At 42.0% G+C, this 13,840-nt stretch overlaps 1 protein-coding gene across 1 annotated transcript in view; it reads left to right on the forward strand.

Moving 5' to 3' along the window:
- Positions 1 to 11,841: 11,841 nt before the first annotated feature.
- slc1a7a (solute carrier family 1 member 7a) overlaps positions 11,842 to 13,840 on the forward strand; it is a 56,634-nt gene continuing 54,635 nt past the window's right edge. The window contains exon 1 of the mRNA XM_012861087.3: positions 11,842 to 12,433. Coding sequence (XP_012716541.2) covers positions 12,299 to 12,433 — 135 coding nt within the window. The 5' untranslated portion in view covers positions 11,842 to 12,298. The remainder of the gene's footprint in view (positions 12,434 to 13,840) is intronic.

The following is a 13,840-nucleotide window of genomic DNA, read 5'->3' on the forward strand; positions in this document are numbered from 1 at the left end:
CTGTACTCAGCTTCTAGTCCATCTCTGATATACCCGACAAATGCAGAATCATCTGAGTGTTTCTTGTGCTGGAAATACTGAAGTGTACGGAGTGAAAAGGAACAGTGCGAGTACAGTCCTCTGTGGTGCTCCTGTGCTGCTGACCACCTGGTCAGACACACAGTCCTTCTGTCTCACAAACTGTGGTGTGTCAGCTCCATTGTCAGGTAGTCATTGCAGGTGATTGTTGAGTGACTGTCTTCTGGAGTTTCTGACAAAGCAAATGGAGAAAGAACATGATCCTCACAGTGCTGCCTGCTTTGTCCAGGTCACAGTGGGTTTGTTGAAGGAGGTGTATAACGGCGTCTTCAACAGTGTCTGAGCTCCATACAATTGTGGCAAGACAGGATGACGGACTGGACCAGTGACTCATTGAAAATCTTGGTGAATACCCCGGCCAGATGGTCTGTGCACTCTCTGAGGACCCTTCCTGTCACTCCATCTGGTTCGGCTGCCTTTCTTGGGTTCCCTGCTCTCAGTGTGTACCGTATGTCATGTTCCTTCACTGTGAGGTGTGGCTGCCTTGGGTTATTCCCTCAACCTTTCTTTTGTATGCTACCTTGACCCCTCTGATGCCAGTCAGAGGGGTCAAGAGCCTATTAAGGTCGGCTCTTGCTGCATTGTGTTGTACTCCATCCTCAGACCTGAAACTGACATAGCATTGCCTCTGCAGTAGCTTGACCTCTTTAGTCATCTAGACTTGCTGGTTGGACAACACAAAGAGACAGTTTATCAGCAGTGACGTTGATATAGGAGGGCACACATGTAGTATATTCCTCCAGGTCCTGCTGTTCCAACACTCTAATCTGTGCTCTCGAAACAGGCCTGCAGCTGGTGTAGCTGTTGATATAGACTTTCTTTGCAGTGTTTACACCCCATATTGCACATTTAACATGCTAAATAAATTTGAGGAGTACTGACTGCAGTTCAGCATGGCTCCTCTGGCTTTGTGCGGTTTCATCCTTACGCTCAAACATTTCTGCATGGATACAGTGTTCAGCTCCATGTGGCTACAACCTGAAGTGAAGGGTTTCTGAAGCCACATTTAGAGAATAACAATAAAGATAATTTTATTCAAATATTGACAAATTTGTCAGTTTCATTCAGTTCATGAAGAATTGCAAATGATTGATTTAAATGTTTTCCCAATCCTCTCTGCTAATGGCAAACGCTTTACTCTGTTGTTCATTGTTGTTTGCTGTCATTTAACGGATTGGGTGGTTGAAGTTGAAAGAGACAAGACGTTTTGACAGTTTAACAAGTATTTACTAATCATCAGGGGCCTCAGTAGTGTCTGAGACAACTGTACATCACGATGAGTCAACCAGTGTGGTATTGTTGGTCACTTTGGTACAAACAGCTGATCCCACAAGTGTTCAAAGGCTTTAAGTCCAGTTCTGCAGGCAGGTCATTCTGACCTCTTTGCTCCAAAATCCTCGAAGTAGTCTCACATAACCCCACCTTGGATAGAAGATAAAGTTTGGTCCCTAAAAGTGTTGATGTTGGTTTGCCATTGGTTACAGAATCTGATCCGCATAGCTCCCCTCACTGAGCTCCCCTGCATTCTTTGTTGTTTAAGCAAGCCTTGTTTTAACTAACTTTTATGTGCTACCTTATGTAGCGTTTTCCTGGTTTTATATCTTTATCTTCACACTTGCTGATGATCAGATGGTCAGTTGTATTAGATCAGCTGTAATGGGCTCCTGCTTGCCCCCTAACAACCTGTGGGAGCAGCAAGTGTAGAGAGTTTTATAGTATTTTATGTGGTTTTGTAAAACTCTTACTGTTTACAGAGTAAAGATACATCCCATTTCAAGTTTAAAGCCCTTGTATCTTTTTCAATACTAGTTGAAATTTAGGCTTTAGTGTGTCTATTGTACCTCCAGAGAGGAAAACCTTTATTGTAGTCATATTTGTCTTTGTTATTACATTTAAACTCTCAGGTTGCCCTTCCAGGATGACTTCAGAAAGAAAGTTCTGTCATAATTTTCATCACTGTCTGAGTTATGTTTTTATCCTAACTTGTAGATTGAAATATAGAGGTATTGTTTAGATAAGTAATAGCAGTCAGCGTAATTAAAATAAACAATAAAAAATATTTTAATCAGATCATGTTTGAAGCAGTTCTAATTAGCTTCTAATAACCTGACCCCAAGAGGAATAGATGCACTGTGAAAATCTAGGGGATATAAAGGTTCATAAATAAGCTTTGGGGAAATTTCGACTTTGTAATTTACTTTGTCTGCTCTGTATTTTTCTAAATGTTGTGTCTCCAGGGCTTTTTTTTTTTTGTTTACCATGGCCGGTTAATTTATTGGCTTGCATAACAGGTGGAACTGTATCAACATCCATCATCAGACAAATGGGAGTCTTTGAGAACAAAATAACTTTTGCCTAACGCTTTGCTTGTTGCCAGTTTACACTCTTTTAATTACTTCCTCTCTTCAGTTCTGCCCAAACTGTCTTATTCGTGATTTTATTAACATTTTAACCGTGATTTAAGAAGTAATGAGCTGCTAAGAGACTACCATTGTAAATGTATTCAGCACATTGTAGCGCTTCTGTAGTATTTTGGAATGTCTGATTTTTTGCTATCTTGTTTAATTCTAAGTTGAAATCAGGTATTTTTACCCAAGACTTGGCAAGTTGTTGTTCAATTTAACAAGCGATACACCTGACAGACGCTGTCAGACCGGGCCTGGAGTGTACAGGAGCACAGCAGTGCCGTGTGGCCATGCATAACCAACATGATTCAGAGCGGGAACAAAACAGCTCATTAGCTGCACATAAACAGTAAAGTTGAAGAAAGTGTGGTAAACAACCACGATGGTCCTGGAGGGCTTTTTCTTTGATTTAGTTCATGTCAGCAAGGGTGAGATAAATTGTATTTGTCTGTTTTATAGTCACATGTTGTTCATGGCAATCAATGCTGGCACTGTTTTACTAATGAAAACTTGTCTAAATAACACTATCATGCTAAAGACTTTACTTTAGCACACCAAAAGTTATGAACTCAATATTTTTTCTATATTTTGCATCTAAAGCAGTCACACTTTCTTGTAATCATTAGATTTGGCCTTTATCAGTAGTTCTCTTTGCTCTCTTGATGTCTAAAATATTGCATTTGACACAGCTGATCATTACACGCTGATCGCACCTCGCAAAACTGGCCTCATTTTTAACTCATATGTGTTATTTGTCAATTATCTATCTAACCAAACAAATCACATGAGGGGTTCCTCAAGGCTCCATTCTCGAGCCACTTTTAACCCTGATCTGTGTGATCCCACTCGGCCGGATTATGGAGTACTATCGTGTTTCCTGCATATCTACTTTAATGACATATACTTTGTATTTTTGTGTCACCACTTACCACATTGAGTCAATGTGTCCAAAATATCCATGAGTAGATGGGTCCGAATTTACTCCTGCTCATCGCAAAAAAAATAAACTGTTTCAAAAATGCACCGATGTTATGAGATGAGCCAAGATGAGCCGAGGCTCCGAAGCGTGTCTCAAGCAATTAAGGTTTGCTTCAATTAGGGGAGGAGCCAGAGTTGATGACGTCGAAGCCTCGCTACCCAGCAGTACCGTGTGACTGCTTCAGGAAGCGGCTCAGATTGCCTGCGAGTTTTGACAGGCATTTAATCGCCTCAGTATTCAGTCGAAATGTGGGTGTTTGTTGGAGAGTTCCCGTCAGTTCAGGTTTTGGATGGAGTTTTGATAGTTTGGAGATAGTTTAAACATTTTAGGTGAGGGAAGGAAGGACAGTTTGGAGAGCGAGGTGAGGATAGAGGAGGGGGGGGGGAGCCAGCTAGGAAGAGGAGGACTATGTGGGAATATTTTACTTGATTTACCCAATAAGGTAAGGTAAGTTTAAAACAGGGCTCCACAGTGGTGCAGTGGGTAACACTGCTGCCTTGGGTTCAAATCCAACCCTGGGCCTTTCTGCATGGAGTTTGCATGTCCTCCATGGGTTCTCTCTGGGTACTCCGGCTTCCTCCCACAGTCCAAAAACATGACTGTTAGATTAATTAGCTTCTCCAAATTGTCCTTAGGTGTGAATGGTTGTTTGTCCTGTCTGTCTCCGTGTTGCCCTGCGACAGACTAGCAACCTGTCCAGGGTGTACCCTACCTCTTGCCCAGTGAACGCTGGAGATAGGCACCAGCAACCCCCGTGATCCCATGAGGGACTAAGCGGGTCAGAAAATGGATGGACGGAAATCTAACATTCTCAGGATTCATTACATTTGCTTATCAAGAACTGTATTTTTCACTGATTCTTAATTAACTAATCTATTTATACGTGAGGGGTATGCAAGCTCTTTCCACATCAATTCAAAAAAAGTAAAAAACAAAGCAACTGGACTTGTTTTCCGTAGTTGAAGACGTTTCGCTTCCTCTCCCGGAAGCTTTCTCAATTCAAAAAGTCTGGAGTAATGATGAGTAACAAGCTTTATACCATTCCAAACAAAGGCCTGTAATGGCTTAGATAACATGCAAATTCAACCGAAACAGGACCACCCCTTAGTAATGGGCGGTCGTTAAAACCATTAAGCCAGCGGAATGGACCGAAACTGGTCCACTCCTCTGTAACGAGGAGTCGTTAGAGTTGTTATTGGCTTGGCTTAAAGGAACAATGTTTTAATCACCTGAATGAGGGTGAGAGTTAAGTTGACGATTGGCTGGAATTAATCCTATAGCTGTGTTGTAAGTTTTTGAGAGTTGGAACCTAAGGCCTCCTCCTCTGTTTAAGGTTGGTCTTTCTCTCTTGACGTAGATGGCTTCCTTCACACCCCTTTCAAACCATCTGTCTTCTTTGTCCAAAATGTGAACATTTTGGTCCTCAAAAGAGTGTCCTTTGTCCTTTAGGTGTAAGTGGACAGCAGAGTCTTGACCTGAGGAGGTAGCTCTCCTGTGTTGAGCCATGCGTCTGTGGAGAGGTTGTTTGGTTTCTCCAATATAAAGATCAGAACATTCCTCACTGCACTGAACTGCATACACCACTCCGCTCATCTTAGGTTTGGGGGTTTTGTCCTTGGGATGCACCAGCCTCTGTCTGAGGGTCCTGTTTGGTTTGAAATGTACTGGGATTTTATGTTTGGAGAAAATCCTCTTGAGTTTTTCAGAGACTCCAGCAACATATGGGATGACGATGTTTTTGCGTTTATTCTTCTCACCATTATGTTCTGCAGCGGGTCTTTTGGATTTTCTTGCTGATTTGACAAAAGCCCAGTTAGGGTACCCACAGGTTTGGAGGGCATCTCTGATGTGTTTCTGTTCCTTGTGCTTCCCTTCGGAACAGAAACACATCAGAGATGCCCTCCAAACCTGTGGGTACCCTAACTGGGCTTTTGTCAAATCAGCAAGAAAATCCAAAAGACCCGCTGCAGAACATAATGGTGAGAAGAATAAACGCAAAAACATCGTCATCCCATATGTTGCTGGAGTCTCTGAAAAACTCAAGAGGATTTTCTCCAAACATAAAATCCCAGTACATTTCAAACCAAACAGGACCCTCAGACAGAGGCTGGTGCATCCCAAGGACAAAACCCCCAAACCTAAGATGAGCGGAGTGGTGTATGCAGTTCAGTGCAGTGAGGAATGTTCTGATCTTTATATTGGAGAAACCAAACAACCTCTCCACAGACGCATGGCTCAACACAGGAGAGCTACCTCCTCAGGTCAAGACTCTGCTGTCCACTTACACCTAAAGGACAAAGGACACTCTTTTGAGGACCAAAATGTTCACATTTTGGACAAAGAAGACAGATGGTTTGAAAGGGGTGTGAAGGAAGCCATCTACGTCAAGAGAGAAAGACCAACCTTAAACAGAGGAGGAGGCCTTAGGTTCCAACTCTCAAAAACTTACAACACAGCTATAGGATTAATTCCAGCCAATCGTCAACTTAACTCTCACCCTCATTCAGGTGATTAAAACATTGTTCCTTTAAGCCAAGCCAATAACAACTCTAACGACTCCTCGTTACAGAGGAGTGGACCAGTTTCGGTCCATTCCGCTGGCTTAATGGTTTTAACGACCGCCCATTACTAAGGGGTGGTCCTGTTTCGGTTGAATTTGCATGTTATCTAAGCCATTACAGGCCTTTGTTTGGAATGGTATAAAGCTTGTTACTCATCATTACTCCAGACTTTTTGAATTGAGAAAGCTTCCGGGAGAGGAAGCGAAACGTCTTCAACTACGGAAAACAAGTCCAGTTGCTTTGTTTTTTACTTTTTTTGGAATGACCATGACCTGGATGACTGAGAATCTTCACCAACTTTCCACATCAACCACAACGGTGACCAACGTGCTTCACAAAATATAGTCACAGCCACAAAAAAATGCTCAATCACCTGTTTAGTGCAACTTTCCCATAAGATTACTTTATCAATTCATCAGTTCATATCTTGGCAATTTATTTGTTTTAAATAAGCAATTTCTTTTTTCTTTTTTTCTTTTTGCCTAAATTTTATTATTTTAATATATTCCTTCGGTTAATGTAATTGTTGTGATTTGTGGTCTCTAGTGCGGTACTGTCTCTGTTACGGAGGACCTGGTGTTTCATCCAGGTTGTGTCAAGAAGGGCATCTAACGTAAAATCTCTGCCAAGGGTGTGTGCAAATCAAAATGACTTGTTGTGGTGACCCCTGAATAATGGGGGCAGTCAAAAGGACTCACATAACATAATTGTGATGATTTGTGAGGTAGGAGCTGGACCAAAACACAGAGTGAAGAACGGAAGCAGTGGAAAAACTCTAAATTGACAAAAAATACACAAAGGAACTTGGGAGCTATGCACACTCAAAAAAAAAAAACATCTGGGGATTGTGATGGTAATTTTAATTATCTCTGTTGTTTGTTTTTTCCCTCTGTAAAGCAATCCAAATAACTTCTGTACAAGGCTCTATTTACATGTCAACGATCCACTGAAACTGGGATTTTTGTTGCTTTTCAGTTAAGACACGCACAGAGCTCTCGAGTTATAGTTCAGAGTGAGAATAATTATAAAATAATAGAGGAAAACAATTAAGAGAATCTCTATTTACATTTTGACTATTTGAATGATAGAAAACGTGGAATTTCTTAAGTAAATAGAGATCCAAATTTGCCATTTGTCATCTGCCCTGATAAATGCTGGTAAAATCCCCATATTCCCTATAGATCAGCGGCCTGATGAGGCACTGCTGAGGATGTGTCGGGTTGTGCTGAGTAACGCAATGACAAATGTTTAACTCCATCCACTTCATCAAGTAAGGTAAAAGCCAAATCAGCTAAAATTAGGGAGTATGACAACAGTTACATGAAGTTTGGCTTTATCGAGAATAAGGATCTAATCCCCACCAAATCTCTAATATGTGTATTTATATACATTTTTTAAAAACGTACATAATTCCTTATGTATTTAACAGTACAAAAGGATGTTTAAAAAATACTATCAGCATGAGGAATCTAAAGGGGTCCTTGGAAAAAGTTTAGCGCTGCTAAGGAGTCCTTGGCCACGAAAGGTTTGTTTTGTCTGCCAGCAGCAATTCAATTGTACACTGCTCCAAAAAATAAAGGGAACACTTCAACAACACAATGTAACTCTTAAGTCAATCAGACTTCTGTGAAATCAAACTGTCCACTTAAGAAGCAAAGCTGATTGACCATCAGTTTCACTGCTGTAGTGCAGATGGAATAGACACCAGGTGGAAACTAGAGGCAATTATCAAGACCCCCCCCCCCCAATAATAAAGGAGTGGTTCTGCAGGTTGTGACCACAGACCACTTCTCAGTTCCTCTGCTTTCTGCCTGATGAATGCGGTTCAGTGGTAGCATGAGACGGAGTCTACAACCCACACAAGTGGCTCAGGTAGTGCAGCTCATCCAGGATGGCACATCAATGAGAGCTGTGGCAAGAAGGTTTGCTGTGTCTGTCAGCATGGTGTCGCTACGAGGACACAGGCCAGTACATCAGGAGACGTGGAGGAGGCTGTAGGAGGACAACAACCCTGTAGCAGGACCACTACCTCTGCCTTTGTGCAAAGAGAACCAGGAGGAGCTCTGCCAGAGCCCTGCAATGACCTCCAGCACATGTCTGCTCAGACAATCAGAAACAGACTCTATGAGGGTGGTATGAGGGCCCAACGTCCACAGGTGAGGGTTATGCTCACAGCCCAACACCATGCAGGACGTTTGCCATTTACCAGAGAACACCAAGATTAGCAAATCCACCACTGGCTCCCTGTGATCTTCACAGATGATAGCAGGTTCACACTGAGCACATGTGACAGAGTCTGGAGATGCTGTGGAGAACGTTCTGCTGCCTGCAGCATCCTCCAGCATGACCGGTTTAGCAGTGGGTCAGTGATGGGGGTGCATACGTACAGCCCTCCATGAGCTCACCAGAGGTAGTCTGACTGCCATTAGGAACAGAGAGGAGATCCTCAGAGCCATTGTGAGACCATATGCTGGTGTGGTTGGCCCTGGGTTCCTCCTAATGCAGACAATTCTAGACCTCATGTGGCTGGAGTGAGTCAGCAGTTCCTGCTGAGGCATTGATGCTGTGGACCATCCCACCCGTTCCCCAGACCTGAATGCACCTGAGCACATCTGGGACAACTGAGCACATCTGGGACACCGTGTCTCCCTCCATCCACCAACGCCACGTTGCACCACAGACTGTCCAGGAGTTGGTGGATGTGTTAGTCCAGATCTGGGAGGAGATCCCTCAGGAGACCATCCACCACCTCATCAGGAGCATGACCAGGTGTTGTAGGTCACAGACGCTACTGAGCCTCATTTTGACTTGTTTTAAGGACATTACATCAAAGGTGGATCCACCTGTAGTGTGTATTTTCCACTTTAATAATGAGTGTGGCTCCCAATCCAGACCTCCATGGGTTAATAAATTTAATTTCCATTGATAATTGTTGTGTAATTTTGTTGTCAGCACATTCAACTATGCAAAGAACAAAGTATTTAATAAGAATATTTGATTCATTCAGATCTAGGATGTGTTATTTTAGTGTTCCCTTTATTTTTGAGCAGTTTATTATTACTTTGAATTTCTGTGGTGTGGCGTTATATAACACCCTCATACAATTAGACTTACCAACAATTATCAGCCTGATCTTCCTTTACCAATCACTCTTCCGTTGGCTTTCTCCAGGCACACAAGCACAACCCCTGAATAAGGCTCACTGCTTTAATTATTGGCAAAACATATGCTCATCTTACCAGATCTCCTTTAACGTACCTCTGTCTCCCAACAAACACAAACAATCACACGAGTCATGCAGTGAGTCACACACACTGCGGGTTTCATGTTACTCACTTCACCAATGCACAGTAAAGTCTCTCTATCACTCTTACCTGTTTGTAAAGGTGGAAATTTAAAATGTTTCACAGGTTTACAAAAAAAGATGGAAACAACTAGTTTATTTATGGCTGTTTTCAGTAACAAAGTGGCAACGACTCTACTTTAATGTTTCCAGAGTCCAGTGGTCTTCATTCACTTGAATGATTTATAGTTCAGCTATAACTGACTTTCACAAAACAAAAGTGTAAGACCTCCAGCCACAGAAATATTGCTTAAAGACACTTAAATATTACAAGCAAGTCTTTCAGTTTAAAAGCATCATCTATACTATATATGTTGCTTTTATTATATATTATTATATATTATATAGTGTCCCTGAAATTTATGGCCTCATGCTGGGAACCTGGGATTTGTGTAATAAATCAACACAAAGTTGTGCATAATTGTGAAGTTAGAGGAAAATAATGAACTGCGTTAAAAGTTTTACAATAAAAATCCAAAAAAAGCTGACAGTCATTGGTAGTCAGCTCCCCTGAGTCACCACTTCATAGGACCTTTTGTTGCAATCACAGGTGTAAGTATTTTGAGTTTGAAATTACATTATTTTCCTTTAATTTTCATTTCTCAGCAAAAATAACTCTAGCTTAATTAATTTAAATGATGAGCATCTTTCAATCTGATTTTTGATTCTCAATTGGACTTTGGTTTGGACTTGAAACAGACCAATTGAAACCATGAATGTGCTGAGATGTAAACAATCCCATGGCTGATCTGGCTGTACGTTAGTGTTGTAATGCTGGAAGGTGAACCTCGGCCGCAGTCTAAAGACTTTTGCAGCTACTTGCCCAGTATTTTAGCTCCATCCATGTTCTCATCAACTCTGACCAGTTTGCATTAGTGCTGGACAACATAGAAAAAGAGCATATTGATAACATAGAAACCATATTGCTTTATACCTAGAATTATCAAAAAATTCAAAACATATATATTTCAAGTGCAGCCCTGACCAGTTTATGCTGTTGCTTAATGACCTATCTTTAGACAAAGAACACACAAACACTGAATTTAAACTAAACTCTTTATTCAACCAACTTTTTACCAAAACTGCTAAATAAAAATAAAATAAAAAAGAATATGTGCTTTTTGAATTCTTTGAAGGCCCTTCATTGACCCATTTTTTCCTATCACACTACAGGTGTATCAGTCGATATGTATTGTTATTGAATTATTGTCCTGCTCTAGTTTTTTGTGAACCTTGTTAAAAAAAAAACATTCCCACAGGATGGTGAATTTATGGTGTATGATTCCTGGTGCCGTGCAGTGTTGTTACTTTTGGCACCAAGCCAAGCGGATATCAGTTTTGGTCTCTTCTGACCTCAGCATCTTCTTCCACGTGTTTGGTATGTCCTCTTCATTGCTTGTGACAAAGCGCCAACAGAACCTCTAACAGATTTCTTCTTTGCCACTCTGCTGTTAGTGTCCTATTTGCGGAGCGCTCAACCAATACTTGTACTGCTGACAGATTTTAACACCTAAACTGTGGATGTCAACAGCTCCTCCAGAGCTGTCATGTGCCCTTGAGGGTTATTTATTTTGTTTGGGTTTATACGATTATATGAGCTATAAGAAAATAGACAACACACATTTCTGTAAAAACGTTTGTCATTTGATTGGGACTTGCCGTTTATCTTTTACTTCAATATTTTGCAGTATTTCCGGTTGGTCTGTTACATAAACTACCATCACAAAACAATTTTCTGACTAATGTGAAAAACTTCCAATGGTATTAATACTTTTACAAGGCTAAGTGAAGACTAAGGTCTATAAATAAATATAGCTGGAACACATTTACAATCCCACTTGCATGTTTGGGCATAGTTACTTATTTCTCTGGTTTTACTGCTATATTTAGACCATCTAACCAACTTACCTTTAATACTCTTATGATAAACAAGAAAACGAAGTGAAAAAAATGACCCTTTTGTTGTTGCTGGGGTTGTAAGCAATGTTGCAATATGCCCAGTGGTGTTGCTGCCTAATGTACTGTGACTGTAATTATAGCTCTATAGCTGTACAGCCGACATCACATGTGTGAAGTATACTTCACACAGTACAAGCTGTGAGACTGGGGACTTAATGGACTGCTACCTACACAGTTCTGAGACAAATCCATACAATCTAAGTGCTTCTTATTTTGTTCATGTAGCTTCAGGTGTCTTTAAAATGTTCACTCTGCAAATGATCATTTGCCTTCCTTCCATCCCCCCCCCCCCCCCCCCCTTCAATATTTGGTGGCCTGGACCAATCTGCTGTCCAATTGTTCAGAGAGCTCTCTAATCCAGCCTTAGATCTGAGTTGTACTGCACGGTGCCTAATAGGATCGTAGTATTAACCCTAATGACAATACCACCAGCTGTCGCAGGGCCCTCTGTTGGCCGTCGGCAGAAATGTGGCCTGTGGGGGGGGGAGGGAGGGAGGGGAGAGGGCAGATGGATTGGAGGCAGACTCGGGCTGAGAGAGGGAGGATGTCTGTGGGATGCTGCTAGTTTGATTTTAAAGAATTGGAGGACGAAGCCCGGAGGGGGATGCACTCCTGAGCAGTTTTACTTTTGGATCTCTACCTTGTTCATTCACCTTTTTAATTGTTTTCCGTTGCTGAAATCACTTCTGTTTTTATTTTTATTTTCTAATTTTATTTTTCCGTTTTTTTTTTTCTGTCTCCTAAGCCCATTTTCTCCTTGATCAGTCTTCGTCCAACTAGTCCCCCCCCCACCCACCCGCTGCATCCACCCTCTGTTACGTCCTCCAGTGCATCAGCAGTCGTTGGTTGTCGACAGGATGCATTTGGCCGAATAGCAGATTAAAGACGGGTTCTTGCTCCGGTGGTTTTCTCTGAGGGTTGCAAAGTTGCAGTCAGGACCGGGACGAACAGCGGGAGGAGGCGGTGGATTAGGATGGCTCTGGAAGAAGTGTGGGGCCGAGTGAAGAATGTCTGCAAGCAGAACGGACTGCTCATCCTGTCTGTGCTGGCCGTGGTCATCGGCTGCCTGCTGGGCTTCTTCCTCAGAGGCAAGCAGCTCTCCGAGCAGGTCAGTTGGTCAGGACACCCCGTTCAGTGACGACTGTGACCCCCAACCGCCCACCTCCCCAATGCACAGACTCCATTTTCCTACCAGTCTACTGTTCCCCTTTCAGATGTGCCTCAGTGATGCCCCCATATCACTAAAGCATGGATTCAAACAAAACCACACTTCTGTAAAAGTTTCCATTACTTGGGCTCCAAATTTTTCTAAACACGAATATATGATAGAAATCCCTGAGGTCTGAGATCTACATCCAGTTCCCTCAGGCTTAACCACGCTGATTACAAGCCTAACCCTAATCTTTGCCCCAGTCTAAACAATCAACCTTTCCAGCACATTTTACCCTATAAGTTACTTAACAGATTTTTAGACTTAATTATCTTTTGTATCACACACGCATAAAGACAGGCAATAGGTCCGATACGACGATTTGGCGAGTTTGTTTTGGGCAGATGGAAATCGGGGCAGCGCTGGGATGATTGCTGATCTGTTTTGTTCAAGTGACTGACACTCGGCTCACTTGGCAATTGCGAAAGCATTTGAAAGCATTTATGTGTTACTTTGAGTCAGTGCATTTCCCAAAAGTCCCCGGGGGGTTGCTTGTTTTGATGGCGCTGGGAATAATAGCACCGTGATTGTTGTGAGCTGGCCCCTCAAACATCATTCAACTTCTGACTGATTTAAAATCCAATCTGTGTGCGGCAGCAGAGAGTGTCGCGATTGCAAAACAAATTCAACCCGTGAGAGGCATGTTTTCTGTTTTTTTTTTTTTTTTCTGAAACGTCAACTTGTCAATCCTTCGGAGGACATGGGTAGCTTAAAGAGAGATTATACCCACAGATACGTTAAGTCAGCCTTAACCATTTTGTTCTCACTGGATAAATTCTCACAAATGCTGCAACTAAAGACTTGTAATTGGACATGACTCCATTGACGGACAGTGCCTTGCAAGCATAGGATTTATTATGATTGTGCAGCATAAAGTCGCGCATAACTGCGAAGCAGACAGAGAAAGATTCATTGCTTTGATAAACCACTGGGCTGGGACCGAAACTTTTGTTATTTATCGCAACGACAAGCACTATAAGATCGGGATGGAGACACTTTGTGAACACCAATGCTCTGGTCGCATACTGCCATCACCCAGTTTTATTGTGTGGATAGTCTGTTGTAGATGAATATGGCCCACAATTATCAATTTTCATCTCATCTTCTCAAGAATCTATTCATTAATGTTATCTATTAGTGTTCTCCTTGTCTGGCCTGTAAATGCGGGTGGATGACCATGCCCTGCTAGCCTTGCTGCACCCTCTACTTTTGAATGAAATATTGAACAGTTCTCTATTAAAGTTCAAAACTTGGGATATTGCTTTGCAACCTAATCCTGCTTTCAACATCTCACTTTTCCCTTTG

The sequence above is a fragment of the Fundulus heteroclitus genome, chromosome 6 (assembly GCF_011125445.2).
Source record: "Fundulus heteroclitus isolate FHET01 chromosome 6, MU-UCD_Fhet_4.1, whole genome shotgun sequence".
Classification (NCBI taxonomy): Eukaryota; Metazoa; Chordata; class Actinopteri; order Cyprinodontiformes; family Fundulidae; genus Fundulus; species Fundulus heteroclitus.